Genomic DNA, 22,978 nt, shown 5'->3' with positions numbered 1-22,978 from the left:
CCCCTGCAGCCTCCAAGCTTGTGTTTACCACCAGGCTCCCTGCTCCTCAGCATTCATTATGTCATGTAAAATTAACGAGTAAAACCCCAGTCACAGCTGCTGCCAATTCAGCCCGAACACTACCTCCTTCAGTCGAGGGAAAAGCACCCACTGCAAAAAACATAGTTGTATTTTTTTCTGAATTGTAGTGATTCATATGTATGTGAGCATCTATCCAGTATGTGATTTAAAGTATGTGTGCATATGCAAATCAACCTGTAACGTTATGTATTATACATGGATTCCATCATCGTCAGCCTACTACTTGTTTCCATCAAAGACCAGGTAATAATTTTTATAGTTCCTTTTTTCTCTTCATCTCTTTCTCTTTATTGTTTCTTATCTTCCCTGGGCTTTGTCTGCTTTCTCTTCTGTTTCAGTCCTCCTTCATCTGTCTGTCTCCTCTGGCCTGTTCAAGGAGTAAAGACATTACAGAGATACTCTCCTCTTAGTCACTATTGATTCGCAACTCAGCTTACTAAAATCGGTAAATCGCCAATTGGATCTAAATGGAGACTAGAGGACAAGAAGAAAGAGCAGAGGAGGTATCAGAAAAGACAGACAAACAATAAAAATGGAGAAAGTTGAGGGTAAACTAGATGGAAACAGTAATGAAAAAAACATAGATTTAAATTGAATGATTCTGCAGCATCTCTCAGAAAAAGAACAACACTGATAAAAGCTTTTTAAGTCCTTAAAAAGACACAACAGATTCTAGACTGAAATTCTATTAGCATATCAAGGCCTTACAAATTTTGATTTCATAAATAAAAAAAAGTAGAGAGTCATTATGGACTTGGGGGATTCACTCAACATCAGCAAGGAGTAAATTAAAATAGACAACAAAATAAAAGAACCTGGACGCGTGGGTGTGTGTGAGGTGCTCTGATCCTTATTGATTGGCCTGGGGAAATGGTTTTGCTTGATGGAGGAGATTGTGCTCAGATAGAGAGAAAGAGGGACGAAGGCCTGATGGAGCTATCAGAGCCAGACTATCTCTCTCAGTTACTGTAATTTCATACAGGTGCACACACACACGCACACACACATGTGCCCACACACATACACAAAGTGTCTCGTGCACGCTTAGATACGGACCATCTTCCAACAGACGGACAGCGGTGTCTGGCATCATTAACCTGGCGTCTTCCTAATGCAGACAGATTGAGGCGGCTGCATGTGTTATCTGTGTGTGTGTTAGTTTGTGATCCTATCAGTATCCGGTGGTCTTGTTGTGTCTGTCTTTCTAAGTGGGCAACTTCCTTAAGTCTGGCCACTGGGATATAGATTTCAAGCAAGATAAATGATCTCAAGACATAATTTGCCTAAACAGATTGTTTAAACATATATTTTAAAAGGCTTCTGTTTTCTAAGTGCATTGTAATTAAATATTTCAACCATAAAAAGTAATATTGCTTGTTTAAAAGACTTTTGGGCAACCCATAAACAGAGGCTGTAATCCCCGAAGCAGCGATCATGGGTTCGAATCTGACCCACGGCCATTTACTGCATGTCCTTCCCGCACTCTTCTCCCCATGTTTTATGTCTCTTTCGCCACTGTCCTATAAAATAAAGGCTAAAAAGGCCAAAAAGAACACAGTATTTTTTAGAACTGATCCATCAAGGAATGAATGTGAATGTGAACTGAAACCCAACCTGGATTTGTGCCATGTTTCAGAGCCTTCTTGTCTCCCAGATGGCCGCTGTGGAGAAATGTGATGACGGTGAAAGAGGGTGGAAGTGTAAAGGTGTGTAGCTGGTGTGACTCCTACCTCCCAGGTGATAGGTCCCTCCTGTGGTGATGGTGAGAGGTGAGGTGGAGCGCACGGCAGACACCTCCTCGCCGTCTATCGTCAGCATGGCAAAGTTCTCCTTGGCGACCAAACGTACGGCGTGCCACTGCCCGTCATTGAGGCCCGAACCTGAAAAGTGGGGAAGAGGGATGATGGAGCAGAAAAAAAAGGCCTTTAGAAGAAACACAATGTAAAAAACACAACAAACCAAACCCAACTAACTAACACACCACTAATTCTATATTGCTTGCTTTAATTTATATACTCTATTAATCCTGCAAAGGGTTGCATATCCCAGGAAGCTGAGGAGCGCCATGCTAAGGAGCAGATAAAGCTGCAATGGTTGAACTCTTGACATTCTGAGCCCAAAGCCTTGATCACTACTCACATAATAGCAGTGGTGGGATTCAAACCCACGCCTCCAGAGAGACCGGAGGCAAAATCCAGCCTTAGACTGCTGGGCCACGCTACCTTCCTTTGACCTCGAATTAACTTTGTTATAGGAGAGTATAGGAGCATATTAAGGCCCAGGCTGGGATTTAACACACAGCCACCGGGTGACTCATCATGGGCGAGAGGTATGTGGGTGGTGAAACCAGGAAATAAAATTTATTTCTGTGAAGTGTGGCTATCTCTCTCTGTTTACCTTCTACTTTGTCACACAGTAATTTTTTTTCTTCACAATGATGGCACTCCTGTGTTACCTGCTGAGTGCAACTCCAACAGAGTTAAGATGTGCTCAGCTGAGGGCCATCTTCCTGCCTCCATCGAATTTTTGCCTCACTTCTGCACAGTCATATGTATGCCAATGACCCTCAATTCTTCTTCCCACCTCTTCTGTTCTCCCGCTCTTCCTCTGCCCTCCTTTTTCCTCGCCGAGTGCAGTTTCAAGTCTCAAGGCCCCTGCCTCTCAACTCCATTAACTCTCAAAGAACCCTGTTTCCGTCTGAGTACCCAAGTAGTGAATGTGTGTGTTCTCTATGAGCTCGCAACTTTGAGCACTTTACGCGAGTGTACAAGTCTGTAATGTGTTGCGTCGTCTGTCAACATAGCATGTGCATGTGTGTGTGTTTCGTGCAAGTTTTGTGCTCTCGTTTCTCCCCTCTTCCCTTGTAGCCGTGCTCCATTAAATATGAGTGATGTTTTGGAAAGGGACATTACTACTGGAGCTGAGAGAGAAGCCAGCTCACTCTCATCGCCCTCTCCTCTATACATCACCTCTTACTGACTCCAATCTCTATTCATCCCTCCGTCTGTCCCTGCTTTCTCCCTCTCTCTGTCTTTATTTTCCCTTCTTGAAACTCTGCATTTAACATTTTCCTTTTTTCCCCCCCTCTCCCTGTATTCTACTTCTCTCCTTTTGTAGCCATCTGCTGCAGTGTCTGTCTTTTTCAATTGGGCTTAGCTCACCGCTTCACTGGCTGTAATACATCGATAGTGTGGACACTGTAGTGAAGTTCAAGGTGCGGTCATGTGCAAATCGGTCCCAGCAGAACGCACACATGGATCTGCACGCATGTCGATACACATAAACCTTTACATGCTGCATGTGTCGATACATTCAAATCATGTTTGAATGAGGGTGTGTGAGTTTTTGCTGGCGCGTTTGGCTCGTGTGCCGGTTTCCGTGTCACCGTCTTACAAGACACGCATTGTTTACTTCTTCCCAGAATGCACTTGAAGACCCTGGCTGTCATATCTGCAGGGAGTCTGCACTAATTAATCTCCATCAGCAGGGTGACTGTCTGTGTGTGCATGTGTGCGTGTGCGTGTGCGTGTGCGTGTGCGTGTGCGTGTGTGTGTGTGTGTGTGTGTGTGTATGTGTATGTGCGATACAAGAGGTGGCCAAAGAGATTAAAGGCCAAGACGGAAACTTGCTGAGGGGTGTGACCACTGTGGCACAGATGCATCCACACAAAACAGCACATACACAAAGATTTTTCCGGCTCGCCAGGAGAGAAAAATGTTTAAAAATTGATTTTAGTTGTACTTCAGAGGTCATGAGGATGAGATATGTGTTTTGTCTGAATGACAAGCAAAAAAAAGTTAATTCTTTTCAAGAGCGACCTTGATAACCTCCTTTACTGACAATCACATTTCTACCTGTATATTGGTTTGATGTAATCACTACCAAGCTCTCTGCTCCGTCCCATCCTTCTGTATAACCTCTTGAATGTAATAGAAAATAGATACTATGTAACCTCATGTCCCCTCATCTGTTTTACATCACCTGCAATAGCTTTGAACGATGAGCTTATCAGTGATGGCAGCATTACTGAACCGTCACACACACACTGCAGCACATATGGGCACAAGGGATCGCACATGCACACTTTCGCGATATTCTCGCTGTCTTTTTCAGTCTGACTGCCACATACGCCAAACATACAGCCTCGAATCCTGCACATGGTGGCTGCCTGTCATAGATAAACAGAGCACAACCAATGAAGGACAGCAGAAAAAGGAGATTTAACTAGATAAGACTAGTTTCCTGACTTGCTGAGTTCATATGCAGGAGCCGGAAAACAAGATGACCAGTTGTTTTGCTTGTTTTATGTTTTGAATAAAATGAAAATGCAAAAAAATTAAAAAAAGAAAGAACTGTGAGTTAATTTGCAGCATTTCACAAAAGTAAAGGTTGCAAAAATGTGACCCCAACTGAAAAAGAACCAAGCAAAACATTTCCAAACTTAATTACATTGTTGTAGAATTTCAGAGTTGCATTTCATATTCTCATCAGACTTTGGTGCCTCTAGCTTGTTCTTTTCTGATAGAACACGAAAACTCTTAAGGTTACATAAAACAGTTTGGCTGTCAATTTCACCCAGGGATGCTGCCATCTGATGTACCACTCACTGTCTATGTCCCCACAAGAATAAAATCAATGCAGACCACAAAGGAGTGTGTATACTGTACCCAGTGACTCTCTGTACACAACAAAAAAGACACCATCTGTATAGGCACGATAATCTGTGTGAGAAAATAGGTTTTTAAATTATTCTCTGCTGTGTTAGAGTGGGAGTCATTCTGAAAAAAAAGAGAAGGTATTTTTGTATGAACAGCTGTAGATGCTGCAACAGCCTACATTGCTAAATATAGCGAGGAACAACGCATTTATGCCAACTTAAACAGAAGTTAGTTGTCATTGACTACACCTGTGGTCACTAGGAAAAAGGATTATGTAGAGCATGACGGTAATTCAAAAAGTTCTCAGCTTCACCTGGAAATAAAGGTTGTAACTAATATTTGGGACATAACTTGCTACTATAAAGCCTTAAATCACTGTCCACAAAAACCCAGATGTTGTTTTTGCAGGTGGCGTCCTTTGAAAGACAGAAAGCAAAACATGGACCAGAAAGAAGTCTGAGTATCTGCATAAAAAGGCAGTGATCCCAAGGAAATCCACAAATACATGGTCAACACATTTAGTGAGGACTTCCATTGCTAATTAACTGTAAAAAAAAGTGGCTTGCTGATTTCAAGTGGGGCAGGAAGAGCAGTGAAGATGACCCACAGTCAGGAGGTCCAAAATCAGTGACCAATCTATTAGAGGCCATTCACTCAGCTAATTCAGTGTTCAGCTCATGCTTCTTTCTTGTGTTTTATTTGGTTTCCCTTTTACCTAGTGATTCTTAAAGGACTTTACCTGCAAAGAAATGACAACAAACATTATAATTTTCTGTGGACAAGATTGGAAGGCTTTATAGTTACAGATATGCCATAAAATGGACCAACAACTATCTGAAGTACCCTCATATACCCACACTAACAACTCAAGGGTCTATCTATCTGTCTGTCTGTGTCTGTCTGTCTGTCTGTCTGTCTGTCTGTCTGTGTGTGTGTGTGTGTGTGTGTGTGTGTGTGTGTGTGTGTGTGTGTGTGTGTGTGTGTGTGTGTGTGTGTGTGTGTGTGTGTGTGTGTGTGTGTTTTATAAAAAAACATTGCAGACTGTCTTTGTTGATCAATAAATTGATGAATTTTTCAACTGCAGATTGGGCTAAACCCAGTTCAAGCTATTTAAATGTGTGTAATGTGCATTAAAAATGAGGTAAAATAAAATTTCTAGCATATGCTCGCATAGCAACAACTGAAATATCTATAAATATTAAATCACTACAATAACAATGTAGAGAAATAAGATGAAGTAAGAATTATAAATTTTATATGAAATATTTCTGAGCTCAAAAGCAATAAAGTCTGCTGCAATATTTTATTTTTAATTATTTTTATTTATTTAATTAATTAATTTATTTTTTACACTTTTTCCTGAGCTAAACAAACAAAAGCCCCAAAACAACAAAAAGGATTTTATGGACTGGAGTTAACACCATAAAAACAATGGACCTTCATCCTCAGCTATACCTCTGTGGTAGTTCAGACTGACAGCCACAGAAAACAAAGTGACAGCAATTACAGCAGAGCTGGAAGCGACCAAGACCGAATAGCAGCCCCCAGAAGATAAAAGGTGGAGGAGGCTGGGAGACTGATTTCTGGTATGTAAGTACAAAATCACAGACGTGGTAATTTTAGAAAATCTTGAAAGAGCAGCTGAGAAGTGATTAACTTTCATGCTTCTAGTACAAACAGCTGAAATGGCAGCCCTGGTTCCCGGAGTGACAACCAGAGAGGAGGTGGTGCAGCAGCAGAGGAAGGAGGTGACAGCTGGATAATTCAAAGACTGAACTCCAGCTCACAACTAACAAACTGGATGAGATACAGAAAACGACTGCAGGTATTTTGGTGAGACACCAGAAACACATACATACATACCTCAATCCCTTAACTGAAGACAGCCTACTTAAAAAGAAAACATTTCTAAATATAGAACTGACCAACTATACTGTTGCTGTATTTAAAAAAAAAGAAAAAAAAAAATCTAAACTTCACATCAAATTATTATGCTTTTAACGTTTTTTCCAGTCTGACTCTTCTAAATGCTTCCATCCTGTATTCCAAAGCTGGCTCTCTCTACTGGACAGACCAGCAGAGAAAGCCAGCTTGATGGGAATATCCAAAATTGAAAGTCCACTTGTCTACAGTAGAGTCTTCACAAATATTGGCGGGGCTTACAACCCAACTACTGGCATGCAATACAAAAAGCATAATAACATTACCCAAGTGATGGACAGGCCTGAGCCCCTCAGTTCCCTGCTGTTGCGGGTATCTTCACTGCGCCTGTCAAGGGAGTCTGCTACTTCAGATTCACTGACTTAAACAACAAAAGCGGGGAATGGATGGCACTAAATTTATACCGCAATAGCCAGAGAATTTTGCATAATTCTGAGGCAGCTAATGGTCACACATTCATTGCAGATGCATTAATTCTGATGCTGGAATGGGGAAGTGTGGATTTTATGATGATCCTAACTCTTCCCTGTGTCACTTTCAAATATACTTTGATGACTTCACCAAGATCTTAACTATAGTATTAAAACAATAAATGGCAATGATGTACTGAAAAGCACACAATGTACACACTTTCTTTATCTCATAAATTTTTTTTTGCACTTTCCAGTTGTCAATTACACGTTTAATTCATACTTTCTGAATAGAGAAACACCCTTGTTTAACTCAAATGGTCATTCATATATAGAGTAGTATCAGTAATTGGCTTTACTATTCTTAACTCGCTACTTAAAATGATGTTTTCCTCAGGGTGTCTTTCAATTTATTCAGTCAAAAATAAGACACATTTAGGAAAAACTGTAGCATTACAGTATTAGGATGTGCAATTCTCACAAAAATCCAAGTAACCTAATCATTACTGGCATAAAATATGGATTAATTGCAACATTCCGGAAACTCTAAAATCAAGCATTCATGTGCATGTAAATGTGTGCTGTTTAATACAGTATCCTCAATCATTAGGATACTGCAAAACACAGTCATTCACTGGACATGTACGTTTCATGTCACAGTACTGACATCAATGAAAAAATAAATACTTCAAGATATATTTAACATTTAAACACCATAATACCACTGCATATTCATATTACCAGAGTTGTTTTTCTGTGCCAACTGTTAAGCAGTTAGTGCAATACAACATCACGGTTCTCACTGGTGTATTCAAGAGAGAATGCAACAATATGAACTTCAAAGTCATTATCAAAAATCCAAATTCACTTTCAATTTGTCTTCTGAATGTGTTTTTGGGATTTTACAGTCCCAGAACTTCCATCATCAAACACATTTTTGAAGATTTACCTGCTCTATGTAAAACTTTCAAGCATAAAGGGTGCCACAAATGCATTAATACAGTATTTTCATGCTTTTATCTAACATATTTTCTCTCTCTGCACCTCTGTAACAGGTATTTTTATTACTTGTCATAGGCATAGTAACAGGCCACCTTTAGAGGCTTCAATCCAAAGGAAACAACGTAGAATTTAAAGTTATAGATGACTCTGTACACACCAGCATAAGACAGAACCACATGTTTTAAAAAATCTAACCACAATGTACTTTTTCTCCAATTTGTAAATGATATACATTAATAAAAAGTAGTTTTTAATTTGGAAATTTAATATGTATTATAATAGCTGAAGCCAGTGAACTTTTTCCCAATTTGGCCAAAGTGATTTCTTAAACCAAAGAAAAAAACTATCAACTTTGTAAAATAATAATAATAAAAAAAATGTAACCAAACTGCTGCTGCAGCAGAAATGTCAGGAGGTCAGACAGCAACAACAGACAGCTCAGTGTTCTTGTAGTTCTGGTGAATATAATCGGTGTGAGGGCTGGTGTTTGTTATCACCATAAATCAATGGAACTGCATAGAATGAAAAAGCAACACGTTGTACGACAAGACATCAAAAATAAGATCCACCAACTGCTATAAATACTTCATATGCTGTGTTGCTATCGGGATAAGTATGGACAACATCAGGGGGATTTTTTTGGTCGTCAGTGAGTCATTTCACCTCAAAACGTCCATCCTGGCACACATTCAAAAACACATGCATATTGGCGCGAGGTGCATGTCCCGCCTGTTACCATGGAAACAGCAGATATGACTTCAAGACATGACATACTTCACACGGTGAGGTCGAAAGCGTACCGATGATTCACGTCCAAGCGGACCGACGCAGTGAAGTCCTTCAAGTGCAGCAGTGCCTGACCCTGTAGATAAACTAGTTGTAGATTAGCTGAAGGAAAAACCAGTGTGATATATGATAATACATAACAGCAAACCGGCTGTCTGCAGTTTGGGTGTTTTAGAGATCTACCTGACCATCAGAAGTGTTCCATTACCCACAGTGTTGCGCAACCGTTGTGTCAGACTGAGGCCTGGACTCAGACAGTGAAAGTGTCAAAGAAAGTCTCGTAAAACAGAGGAGGTCGAGTTCATGCACAGATAAGTGGGAACCTCCACACAGCAAGGATGAAAGTTAGAAGGCCTAAACCCAGAAAGTCAGCATGCAGACTCAAGATTGGCCTGCTCCCAAACAACCAAGAGCAAGAGATATCCTGCAGGCTTTGAAGAGGAGTGCTTGCATTTGTGTTTATCCGCCTATCTGTTAGTATTGCATTTCTATTGATTTCAGCTATATTCGCCCCTGAGAGCAATGATGGATAGCAGACAGCAGCATCGGATGGTATCTAATTTTGAGAATAAGGAAGAGCTGGAACAAGGTAAAATAAATAAATGGACATAAGATTTTAAATAATGAAGCAAGGAATAATAACGCAGAATGACATGTCAATGCCAACAGTACGAGTAAAAACGAGATACAATAGAAGAAAACTGAGTAAAATGTTTTTGCAGTGGCTTGTGTGTAAATCACATCTGTTTTTATAGAGTTTTTAGTGAAGAAATACTTAAAAAAAAATAAATTAAGATATTTTCTGTATTATGAGACCATAAAAACCAAAAGTAGGATCTTAACCAAAGCCAGTGACATGGTGTGACAACTGTCTAAATTACAAAACAGAATAAAATAGTGTAAAATGAGCTCAGGTAGATTACACAGATATCAGAGAAGAAGAGCTGTTTTCATATTATTGTATTTGCATGGGGAAGAAACATTATTTGCGGCTGTCCCTGATTGTTTCGTTTTTGTCTCATCTCCCTGGAGAACGTGTTAGGGGATATCACGCAGTGCAACAAATCCCTGTAAGACTGTCGAGTGTGGATATTATTTCTGTAACATTGCCATTCTGCTCCTCTTTCTGCTTACTTTCCCTTCTCCTCCCATCTCCTCTCTCATCCCTACAGCTCCTCGTTTCCACTCTCTTTTCCCCATCATTCTCTCCTCTCCTCCTGTTTCCTCTATTTCTATTACATATTGATCCTGTATGTACACTATAAATGAATTTTGTCTGCTATAAATTTATGGGGCCCTCTGGCATTCATGAATTTTTTCTCCCCCATCTCCTCCACCCCTAAATATTCGGTCTTCCAAGGTAATTTGAAGAGCTTTGCACATCTTCAGAGATGGCAATATGCCAACAAAGCCAGAGAATATGACATATTAAGCCACACACACATAAATACTATACACACAAACACCAATGGATACACAAACACACACTCAGGGGGAATGAAACAATATAACATTATAATCAGGGGTGGCTGTAGTGTGCTTTTCCCCTCTAAACTGTGCCTCAGGCCTTTCCATTACTCTATTGCAATATGCATCCTGTTCAGACTGCACAAGCAACCTCATGCATGACTGATAGTAATTTTGCATTTCAAAAGAAGCAAAGTTATTACTTCTAGCTGAGGTGATGGGCGTGAACACATGCATTTAAAAAAAAAAATCTACACACATGCACAAGTTTAATGTAAAAACAAATTTCAACTCTGAAGCAGGTTGGAATGAGGCCTCTGGCTTTGTCCTATGTTGTAATAAGACTCACCTCTACAGGGATGACATATCGGGATCAAATACGGATCAATGGGATCAATACAGGTTATGAAAATAATTTGTAGATAGATAGATAGCTAGATAGCTAGATAGAAGTGATAAAAGAAATATATTAAAGTACTGATGACATGAAATGCTCCACTTGTTGAATGATGACAGCAGTACAATGTGTAGTTCTAACAAAAAAGCTTTCCATTTCTTTTCACCTCATGTCAATTTCCAGGTGTATTTATGATTATCTTGCCTTTTTGCCACTTATCACTGTCAACAAGCATGTACAGAGGTGTGACACGCAGAGAGCTAAATCAAATGTTCATCTTTTCTTGAAGATGTAGTCGCATACTTAATTCATTAAGATTAATTACCACTGCTTACATGTTTTGTCTTCTTTGACAGCCAAACAGGAGTACAAAAACATATTTCCTCACTTTGTTGCTCAAGAGCCTCTTAGGAAATTAAATTTCTTGCTCTCTGAAAAAGCACTGGAGACAGTGAGTGTTGTTTCCATGGAAACAATACCGGTGCTCAATAATTCAATAATTAATCAACAGGGTGATCAAAGGGTAGCATCTTCAGCACATGTGCTCAAAGATAAAAACCACAACCCAGCAGCTATTTGCGTCAGGTACAAAAGGAGCCTTTTCTTTTTCATTGGCTTTGGATTACTGGATCATTTCATGGTGGGCAATGTGGAAAACAGGAGTTTGATTTATATTTGAGCACCAAACATGCTTTGGTCCTGCTGCATGGCCAATATGGCAACATCTTCCAGCCCCTCTCTAATGAAGCTACTGTTGTAATTCTGACAAATCAGTAATGAGAGCGAAAATGAAGAAAGGAGAGTTAATGAGTAAATCAAGGAAAGGCATGGGAAAACTACAGCATTAACTATCTATTAACACACACACACACACACACACACACACACACACCACTGACAAGGCAGTCTAATCTAGAGTGTTCTCTCAAAGGCTTCACGTTCCCTTTGGTTTTATCGTTTACCTGTCTGCTTGAGTGGATGAAATGACAGAGGTTTTCTCAAAGGACAGACAGCAGGCTTTTGCAGGTCACAAACAGCCTCGGGGCGAGTTGTTGCTCTCACATAGACACTTACAAAGCCACATATCTGTAGACGCACACACACATTTTGAATGTGTGTGGGTATTATGCTGTGTGTGTTCCTCGTAGGCAAGCTCTTCTATACCCGTTGCTCTGTTTCCAATCAGGGAAATAAAAAGAACTTTAATGACCTAGGACCCACTGAGGCAAGAATGAGGTTATGAAGAGATATGAAGTTTTTTTTTCATTCACATCCCCTCCGTCATCCACCTACTCCTTTCTCGTACTGCACCTGCCGATTCACTTGGGCTTTGCAGACAAAAGCTTTTAAATTACAAGCTGGTAGTTGGAGGACAATGTTCATGCAGTCATGCATGAAAAGGCTATTAAATTATCTCTTTGGTCCAAATATCTTCCTGTTACAATATACGCACATGGAACACCAACACAAACTTAATATTCCCCACAGCTGCACACACACAACGCACATTCCAGCACTTAAAAATAGCTCACTGCAACCTGCATTAAGCAGTTTTAGTTGAAAAAAAAAAATCCAAAAGTAATCTCCAGGAGAAACTAACATTAATGAGCCTCAACATAATCTACTGGATAATGCTGTATTATATTTGTTCCCAGCAGCTCTGTTCATAGCCTCAGTGCTGTTCTTGGCCCTCTGACTGAAAATGCGCATGAAGCAGTCAAAAGTCTTGGTGTATTCCTGGAGTCCGCTTTCAGTTGTAATAAACAATTTGGCAGCATTGTGAGGGGCAGCTTTTGTCAGCTCGGAACCAACTGAACCTGACTTTATCTTACAAGGACCTGACAACTGTTATGCCTGTATTTATGAGTTATGCGTCTGGCAACTGTAATTCCCTGTATATGGAACTGACACAGTCCAATGTTACCAGACTACAGCAGAAAAGCACCACATCACCCCATTCCTGGCACATTTGCATTGATTTCCACTGGAATACAGGGTTTACCATTTGTTTTTAAAGTGGTTTAGCACTACAATGTAATACTGATAAGTCAACTCTGTTTTCTACTCCGAGGCCACTTAGTTCATCGTCACAGTTACTCCTCTCCGTCTCCCACTCATGTTTCAAAACCAAAGGAGACATGGCCTTTTCAGTTACTGCACCAGGCCCTGGAACAGTCTCAGCATTATATTCTGTCTCGCCATTGGCAATTTCAAAACAAAATTAAAGGCTCACCTTTTTCCATTGATTTTAGTCCTTCCTGAAGCAGCCCGAGTCATGTCCACTCGGCTGTTCTGCTGTTTTCTATCGATCGGCTGCCTGATTTCACTCACTTTACTCTTTTGCTATAATAGTTTCACCTCTTTTAAATCTACCCACATGCTTCACTTTAACAATCCTGTTAATACGGCTGTCTTCTCCTGTGTTCATCCTTGTCGCCTCTTCCATGTGTTTATATGCACTAGTGCATGTCATGTACTTTGTGTCATCTCTCTCCCACGGTTTATGCTTGTCCTCCCTCCCCAGGTACCTCTCTGTAGGTATTTCTGGCTGTGGAGCTGGTTTCCTGTTTGTTATCTGTTTGTCTGTGTTCTATTTTTCTCTCTCTGCTTTATCCTCACCCCAACTGGTCGAGGCAGATGGCCGCCTCCCTGAGCCTGATTCTGCTGGAGGTCTCTTCTTGTTAAAAGGGAGCTATTTCTCTCCATTGTTGCAAATATGCTTCCTCTAGATCCACTGTGTTTTTCTATGCAGAATTTTGCGAGGTCTTAGCTTTAATTTTTGAAAAAGTCAGACAAATCTCCATATTTAATAATACAGCGGGATCTTAGCTGTACTATGTAGTTCAGCCAGGTATTATGTATATATTTTTGTTAGGGTTTAATGATACTATTTGAATTACTCAGCGAAATTTACAACATAAACAACACTACATGGGCCTTAACCCTAGCATTTAAACTGGTTTGGTGAATTTTCAACACCAGTCTTATTTCTCCATTGGAAAATACTTTGGTTCAATAGCTGTGGCTTTAAATTTTCTATATAACAGTCAATTAACATGACCAATGTGTTGCAAGAGTGCAAATGTTCCACAACTATCCAAAAATAATCACTACTTGTGGAATGTCCAACATAAATGTACATTTTTGCCTAAGTTTGATCCATCAACTTCTGAGAAAATCCAATATCTGAATCTCACTGGATTCTTGGACACTTGCCTTTCAATTAAGTTTAAAACAGCAAAACAAATGTGAATGAACTAGACGTGATGAACCAGGATGCTCATTCTTAGTGAAAACTGTCATACCAGCAACTCATTACAGTAAGTCATTCAATTTGATGCTAACACAAAAGATATTGCTTAATGAAGCTTTAAAGAGAACAACAGTTCTTGCGGGTCAGAAATTTGCAAGTAAAATATTTTCTATGAATCTGTTATTAAGGTAATGTGGTTTATGCTTAGACAAGGTGGGAAATTTCTGTAAACACTTGGTTTATCTATTTTCACATCACAGGTATATTTCATAACAGGTTTATGTGATGTGACAACTGCAGTGCAACAACTCAGCTAATCAATTAATAGTTCCATTTACACATTTCTAACATAAGATTTAATTGAGTTTATTGCCAATTATCGCTTGCGACATATGCAATGTTAATTTTATTGTCTTCCATCAAAAATATATATTTAACCTTTTCTTTTAGCTCTCCTTTTCTTTTCTCCTACATTTATACATTTAACACCAGTAAGACACTAATCTGTGCTCTACTGCCTCCTGTTCATCAGTCTTACATGGCTGAAAAGTTGCACAGGTTAAAAATGCCTTATAAAAGGCCCGTGTGCACGGTCCACATCATTTTACCTTCTAGCAAATGCAAGATTATAATGAACGTCAGAATAAGCTGTCGCTAAACAGCTTCATAAACAAATTATCCCCGCTGAGAAAAGGAAAATAGATTGTGTGGTCTCTGTAAGAAGCCTCTCTTTTCTCTCGCTCTCGTTCTGCTCCTCAGTATGTGAGCATCTGCACGTCGCTCCCCAGTATATTTGCTATTAAGAGGGACTAAGCATTTCATTACAAGTCTACCCAACTCCCACTGTGTCATTGAAGCCAGAAGCCAGTGTTGCTTTCTTTTTTAGAAATACTAATAACAGAATCAAAGGAGGGAGCGCGTGTTTGCGTGTGCGAAAGTGTGTTTGTGTTTCTGTGTATTATAGTAATACTGATGTAATCGCAGGCTCAAGCCCAATTAGCCTAGAGGGTAACTCTGTAATAATCCTTACCCCTGGGCATAATGGCCTATTAAAGCAGCAGTGGACAAAATAAATGAGTGTGTCTAGGGAAAGAGAAACAGAGAGGAGAAGAAAGAAGGGGAGGGAAGAAATCAGAGAGGGAGAGAAGGGAGGATAAGAAGGGTAGTAGCGTAAGAAATGTAATGAAAGAGGCCACTGAAGACAGGCTTGTTGGGAATAAAATTATTTTCATTTGCAGCAGTGCCGCTCAAAAACCAACCCAGCCCATCCAAATTAACCAACGTTCAAATTCGGTGTTCTTTAAAGATGCATTCATTTAGCAGTTGCTGTAAACATTTCTAGTTATAAGGATTTTCTGTTTACTTTGTAAACTGTGGGTCATCTCTGAGGAAGTGGAAACATAGGATCTTATTTCTTCTGCATCAGAGTACTCTTCATGTGTTTTATTTGCTGGACACTATTTTCTATCGGTGGACGCGTTATTAGTATTGCTGGGATTACGACCACATAAATCAAGACCACGTCGACACAGACAGCGTGGAGAAATGAGATCAAGGCCAGACCAAGAGGAATATCTTAACTGAGACTGTCCAAAATTGTTTTGATGTGACAAGTGTGAAAACTTATGTGTGTAATGCTTCAGAAGCAGAGAAAGTGATGCATCTTGGATGTTAAAAATGTAAAAAAATAGCTGACTGACTCTGGAGAAGTACCAAACTGTTTAAATTAAGTTATTCATGAGCAAAACAGAGATTAAAATAAGGCTCAGGCTTTTTTTGTCTGCACCACAAACTTTGCTCTTAGTTTTGCTGTCAATAAAAATTGCTTCTTTTTTTAACCAAACAGTACTGGTATACATGAAATGTCACTCCACATCTTCATAATCCATTCCTGGTAATGACATGTTAAAAACAGGGAGAATATAGTACAGTGACAGGCATCTTGACTAATGTATAATTATCTTTTGCTTATAAATAGCTCCATTATTTTGTTTCCAAGCAACTTCTGAAAAACCTTTATATATATTGTACTGGTCAGTAAAAAGAAACAGTACTGTAGTGTAATAAGTGTCTTATTGTATAGCTTGATAAGAAATGCAATGCTAAATGAAAGAAAACCTTACATTTAAGTCACAAGATTCTTTATGCGACTGCTTTATTTGCAGACAAACTCACCTGATGATAGGTCCACCCGGTAGTTCTTGCCCGCCTTCGTCACATTGATATGAACAATAATTTTGCCGTCCTCGAGAGAAATCTCCAGCGTGCCGTCGTCAAGATTACTGAAGAGGAGGAGTCCGTCGGGGTTCCAGGTACGAAACTGGAAGCCCACAGACACCGTGTTGTGGTTGGCTCGGCCTGGCAGCTGCAGGAAGCTGGTGGCGTTGAAAAAGACCGGGAAGGTGTGGGTCTCCACACAGGAGAACGACAGGTTACGCTGTTAGGACACAGATATAGAAAAAAGAGAAAGCCCAACAAAGAGACATAATTGGTCTTCAAAGATAAAAATAAAAAGCAAAGCTAATCACTTATATGCGGGCTTGAATATGATGTTGTTTAAATGTTTTAAATGTTTTAGATGGCCCAGACACTTTCAAAAATGATGTACTTATTAACCAGGTTTTTGCTGCTTTGAATCTAGCCTCTGCATGTTTACCTTCAGATGTTCCTGACTGAAGCTAGATTCAAAGACTGATAGTGCCTGTGCACATCACTAAATTTTTCTCTTTTTGGCTCATCCTGTCTTTGAAACCAGGGTTAAACGGTGACCTATAGGATTTCTGTGTGCAGTAGAAAAACAAACAGAATTGTGGAATTTAGGCACTAATTACCATTGAGCTTCTCCAACCTTGTGCTCTTAATCAAATCACTAGCAAACACACAATATTGAGCTGCCTTACCAACTATAGATGATTACTGATTGCATTTGTGTGTGTATCTTTCTAAAATCTGAGCGTGGATCTGCTTTGATTAGAAATAAATGGCTGTGTGAGTCATCAGAGAGAATTAGCGGTGCGGCTTTAATGAACTTGATTAGTGCCTCCATTTGTTCAATCAGTTTGCCAGCGATCGAAGGAGATACACTGACTGGCCACAGCTGAGGAGGAACCAGCAGATTGTGGAGATCTAAGATGCCACAGTTTATCAGCAACTGTTCAATACCTCATTTTAAGGATTCCAAAAAAAAATATTAATGAGCTGTTACCTCCAGCAGTCTTTCATAAAGCAAAGCATTAAGGTATCTTGTGCCACTGAAACAATCTGCAGTCATTACAGTGAAATTCTGTCTTTCAAGGTTGCACTGAAGTGGGAGGCATGATAACAACAGTAACACAAAGACAGAAAGGAAACACATGGAGGGGCCACTGACAGGTCAGGTGTATATGATTAATAATGAATATGTTAGAATTCTTTGGTGCACTGAACAATATGACCCTTCGTTCGGGTCAAATACAGAGCTAGTTTGACAATAATGAGCATGTTCAGGATTCAGCTGTCTTTTTAAGTGTCATTTCACACCGTTTAGATTCATGTCTAGCATCTGAGTTGTGCTTATGTACAGTATATATGTGCATATGTGCGTGTCTCTTGCACATTTGTCTTACAAAACTGGAGGTGTCCAGCTTCTTTCGGCGGGCCAGGTCTGTAATGTTGTCTCCATTGTAGTTGATGCTCTCCATGCAGCCTTTAAAGTTTTTCCTTCCTCCTCCGACCGGCTTCCCGCTGTACGGCATCCCCCCAAAACTCAACTAGAAAGAGACAAAGAGCAAAGAGTTAAAAAGAGATGAAGATTGGTATAAGGACATATTAAAAATTCATTTACAGTCACTTAGCTTCTCTGGAAACTCCTATTAATTACCGGTAGGGGAGTAAAAAAAGCACACTTTCTGGTTGGAATAATCACTAAAGCACTATTAGTTGACCTTAATAAAATGTCTGGCTAACCACTGATAAATGAAATTGAGATGATAAGGGTACAGTATTTATACAGTTACATTTTTTTTGGTTCTTTAGCTTCTGTGCTGCAGCAGACTTAGTTTGAAATAAAGTAATGGGAAAGTGTCAAGTCTCGGCTTGACACTTGAACACTTTTACATAGATGTCGAAGGAACTTAATGTGAGATATGACTCAAATTGGCAGGTTTAAAAGGTAATTGGCTTGACACTTGGCTACCAAAAGCTCCATGGGCAGCTGGTTGTCATTTCAATGTTAGTTCATGCACAGAAAAACTCACACGTGGTTCAGTAGCAGCTGAGAGCTGACTGTCAGTATGAAGAATAAAGCGGTGGCCATGCAAGTGAAGACGATAACAAGGACGTAGGTGAGCCTGCTTCTTTGAGTGGATCAAAAGAAAAGTTTGCTGATAGAGCCTTTACGGGGACAAAGTTCTATGGACCGATGGAACAAAAATAGCCCCTATCAAAATGGAAAGAAAAAGCGTTGAGAAAAAAGGAACAGATCACAACCCAAAGAACCATGTCATCTGTCAACCCCCCTTGTGCTTCTGTCATGGCTTGTGCTTGTACGGCTGCCAATGGAACTGGCACACTGATATTTATAGATGATCAAAACTGATTGGACAACATTTCATCATTTAGCGGGACAACGAGCCTAAACATATGGCCGAAACAATCAAAGAGCTTTTTTCAGAGTGAAAAGGTGGAATACTCTCAACTGGCCAAATCAGTCACCTGATCTCTATCTGACTGAGCTGCAAGCTACTTGCTGAAAATCAAACTAAAGGCAGAGAGATCCCAAAACAAACAGGAGCTGAAGGGCTCTGCGGTATTTTCCTTAAAATATTAAGCATGGTGAATTTGCTTGACTTCTTGCAGTTGTGTGTGCAGGTATTATTGAGCTCCTGAACTTTGTGCACTGTGTAACAAAAAGGCTGTATCTCACACAGTTATTTTAACATTGACATAAAGCTACGCAAATTAAACCCGAGACTTGGCATTTTAATGGAGTGTCCATTATTTTATTTCAAATTGAATGTGCTGAAACATAGCACTTGAAGAACAGAAATGTGTGCCTGTCCAAATATCTATAGTCTCAATTGTACAGTTTGAAAGGACACATTTTATTTGCTTTGCGCTGCCATTTAAAGACAAAGGACCTTTTATGATGAAGAGAAAACAAGAAGACAAGATAATTTGACAGCGATCAAAGCTAAATGTATACATGCCCATTTCTGAAATTGTGGCGGCATCATATTATTTTCAAAACAAGTACTGTAGCACCACATTTAGGCCAGTCCTCTGTGAGAATGCACAGATGAATAAAACAGATCTGATCCCTGATCGCTCCTCTGGTTTTATATACATATGCAGAACAACTATTGTCACACCCACGTTAAAGACAATACTGACAAACCTGAAATCACATGTAATACGACCACTGGGGCAGTGGAAGAAAGTATTTAAGGAAGGAGGCAGGGGTTTGTGGTGAACAGATGCGATGAGAGGAGGATTGAGGTGAGGAGATAGAGGCTAATAAACAGGCATCTGGTGGGAAGCGCTGAAGGACACAAGACTGATGAAAATGTAACCGCGTTTCATATTTTTCTACAGTTCTACATGTGTTCATTTTTTTTTTCTTTCAGACATCGCTCTGAGCCCTGAAGGAAGCCAAGATGATGGAGGGCGGTGTGCAATTACCAGTCGATCTGTCTGTGTGCGAATGTGAGTCGGTGTCTGTGCTGTGTATGTGTGCCGTGGTGACGCTCCAGTAGTCTTCGTAATTACTGCCAAGGGTAGACACAAATGCACCCGGATATTTAGTCCACAGGCTTAAATGGGAGCTGAAGACACACAGATGTGCGTGCACATAAACACAAAAACACACACGAGGAAGTATGCGGACTAAATAGAGTACAGTGGTGCACTTTGACTAAAAGCTGGTCACGATTTTGTGATCTGTTGGGATACTTGGGCAATAACACTTCCAGGATTCATTCAGGGTTTGCCACAGACGCACTGCACATACTCTCACACACACACACAAAACCTCCTGGTACACCCTGTTGTATAGATTTCCCTGAAGATCCCTTAATTCAACAGCTTCAGTTTAATTGGACTGTGGTTTGTCCTGCCCTGTTTCTCAGTATCCTACTTAACACTGGAATAGATCAGCCATATCAGCAATACCTAGTAAAGGTCACACACTTACACACAAGCGTGTCAATATGAACACAGCCACATGCACATAGCCACAAATGGACTCATGCACGCACACAGTTGCATTACACAAAACTGCATTTCCCACTCGTGTATTCCACAATCAATTTCCTATTTTAAGTATTATTAGCTGAGCTCTTTGCATTCCATTACTGGCTGATGCTGATTATGTGAGTTTTATGGATTAGCACTAGAGCATAGTGTAAAACCAATATCTCATTTCCTGTGTGATATCAAAGTACTGTACTGACCAGTGATGAGTACTTTAAATGCAGCTGCAAATCAAGAACTCGCCTAAGTAAAATTAATGTGGTTTGAACAGCAGTAGCATAACAAAGACAAACTATTTCAAAAAAGACTTGCAGCTGTTTGGAAGGGTTTAGACTGTATCTGAGAAATAGTCACATTAGTAGTTTCAGTATTCTAAATTGAATGGCAACGCTGCCCTTAAACCCAAATTCTCAGCTGCCTAGAAGCCTGAGATTCACCTCCATCATTAAGTTCCAAAATACAAATACACAACATCTCAAACATTAATGGAGCAAAGCCTGCAAGCTAATTCAGCTTTTGTTATGGAAGGGCTGTTGAAGTTTATGAGTAATACCCCCACCCCCAATTAGAATCGAACAGAATAATTTATTTTGAACATGTAACTTGAACCCCTCAGAGAAGGAAAAATGAACTAGGGGGTGGTGTAAGTGTTCACGGGGCGGGTTGATGTACGTCCAATGCAACTGAGGGCACAAACAAGAGTCTCTATATCTAGTACATGCAGCCAATAATGCCAGATTGATTGAGGCATGAACAGGGTGATTATATTTATCATGGCTCATGGGCTGCTTTGATGTGTTGTTCTGAGCACTTATGCGTAACTAGTGTGCGTGGATTTAGTGTCAGAGCAGCAATTCTCAATGACCAACTAGTGCCCTGAGGACACTGGGCTCAGTATTTGCAGTCTGTGTACTAACATTAGCTTGAGTTACATAATGCCATAGTTCTAAAGCACAATAAAATCAACATTTTGCAGTGAGACTGCTTCATTTTTAACTGAAATGGGCAGCTTTTTTGCTAATACCCAACCAATAGCGTGTCTGTCACAGATTCTGCGTAAATCAAGCAAAGTAGTATTTTAAGAAGTATTTTTACGCATATCACAATGCAGCAGACTGAAAGGTGAAAAACTCAACAGTCACAAAATGAGATTTGTGATTTTCTGTGTATATAACTCTGCTAACACAGCCACCTAGATTGCCTTATGTTTGCAATAAGGGACGGTCTGAGCAGGTGGAAACAACAATTTCATGGCAACACGAGCCCCCATTTTGCACTGTGTAACCCAATCAGAATAAACAAAGTTGCCACCTTCCCAAGCTGGCAATACTAAAGAAAACTGCATTAGGACTGTGTGTCCACTACGGTTGCTCTTGTGCCTGCAGCAATATAGGGTCTTGTATGCTCCATAGAGCTCAGTCTCCCAACACCAGGCCTATCTCCACAGAGCTGTTTGTGCTGCAGAATGGTCTGACTGCACCTCATTATCGTTTCAAGATTCAAGATTCAAGACATTTATTTGTCACAAACACAATTATACATAGTATAATGCGCAGTGAAATGCACTGTGCCCGCGTTTTACAATATGGGATAACGTGTGCTGGCAGATTAGTATTCTTTATTGCACAATCTGAATCTTTGGTAAGACTTGCCATTTTCAGTAAGTAGGCTGCGAACTTTGGAGGGTTTTGCTGTCGCTTCCCATAGTAAAGAGAATTATTAAAAAATGCAAACATGCAGCTAGCTGAGGTTAACATCCAGGAAGTCAGACTGCAGAGGGCTACACAAATAAGCTTCACTTAAATGATCACAACCCTAAAGTGACTCAAGAATTTGTTACAAGAAGTGCACATAGTGACCATTTGCAAGATAAGCACAAGTGGTCATACTTAACAGACGCGGTATCACACCCTCCACCTCAGCTGCCAGATAGTGGCAGATTCTCCTTCCCTTCCCCCATGTCTCCTTCTCCTAGGTGGCGTGTGGCATGCAGACAGGTGCTGCCAATTACAATCAGCGGAATTGGCCAGCGAGCAGGTGGGAGTGATCACCACGCATCATCCTCCTTCCATAAAAGCCAGACGCTGAAACAACTCGTTGCTGGATTGTGAACTACTCCATCTGATTCCTGCCAGGATTCGCTTTCAGTCACCCTGCTGGTCCAGATTCCTCGGAACCACCATCGTCCTTCGTCCTCCATCACGGCACCGGCCAAGACGCCAACCCTTCCGTTCACCTCACACTGATCACTGCGGCACCTATCCGGACTCCGATCACCACCTGGCCACACGCTGCCTCTCATGCCCTACCTTCCTGCCCAGTTCCAGTTCCCCACCTTTGACAATTAAGTCCTCAGCTCTTTCAACGAACCAGTTCAGTTAGTGCATTTCTGTTCTTAGAGTTCCTGGTTAGTTCCCGAGTTTATTCTGCTCCTAGAGCTACTCGCTTGTGTTGCAATGCGCCAAACTCTTGGCAGTAATGTTACTCCGTTTACTCTTTAGCTTTCCTGAATTGGTGTTACCAAGTTTCGGGTCAGTTTTCATAGTTCTGTTGTTTAGTGTATTAAGCCTGCTTGCAGTTAACCTCCACCACACTAGGGGCTCCTGATTCAGTTCTGAGATCTTCCTGAGTTAGTGCTTCCTGTTCTGTGACCCTCCAGCGTCACATCCTGTTGTAGATTTTGTCAACTTTGTAATAAACAAGTGATTTACTTCTATGCCAAGTCTGCCGTGTCTCTGTTGCCTCACTTCTGAGT

At 40.4% G+C, this 22,978-nt stretch overlaps 1 protein-coding gene across 2 annotated transcripts in view; it reads right to left on the bottom strand.

Moving 5' to 3' along the window:
* Positions 1 to 22,978, bottom strand: part of cntnap2a (contactin associated protein 2a) — a 365,865-nt gene that overhangs the window by 145,330 nt on the left and 197,557 nt on the right. For both annotated transcript variants that reach the window (XM_035948975.2, XM_023272089.3), the window contains exons 8-10: positions 17,601 to 17,744; positions 16,171 to 16,432; positions 1,812 to 1,961 (exon numbers count right to left, since the gene is read on the bottom strand). In XM_035948975.2, the coding sequence (XP_035804868.2) occupies positions 1,812 to 1,961; positions 16,171 to 16,432; positions 17,601 to 17,744 (556 nt within the window). The remainder of the gene's footprint in view (positions 1 to 1,811; positions 1,962 to 16,170; positions 16,433 to 17,600; positions 17,745 to 22,978) is intronic.

The sequence above is a fragment of the Amphiprion ocellaris genome, chromosome 22 (assembly GCF_022539595.1).
Source record: "Amphiprion ocellaris isolate individual 3 ecotype Okinawa chromosome 22, ASM2253959v1, whole genome shotgun sequence".
Lineage (NCBI taxonomy): Eukaryota > Metazoa > Chordata > Actinopteri > Pomacentridae > Amphiprion > Amphiprion ocellaris.
Note: the sequence above shows the minus strand (reverse complement) of the source record. Positions and strands in the feature narration are given on the sequence as shown.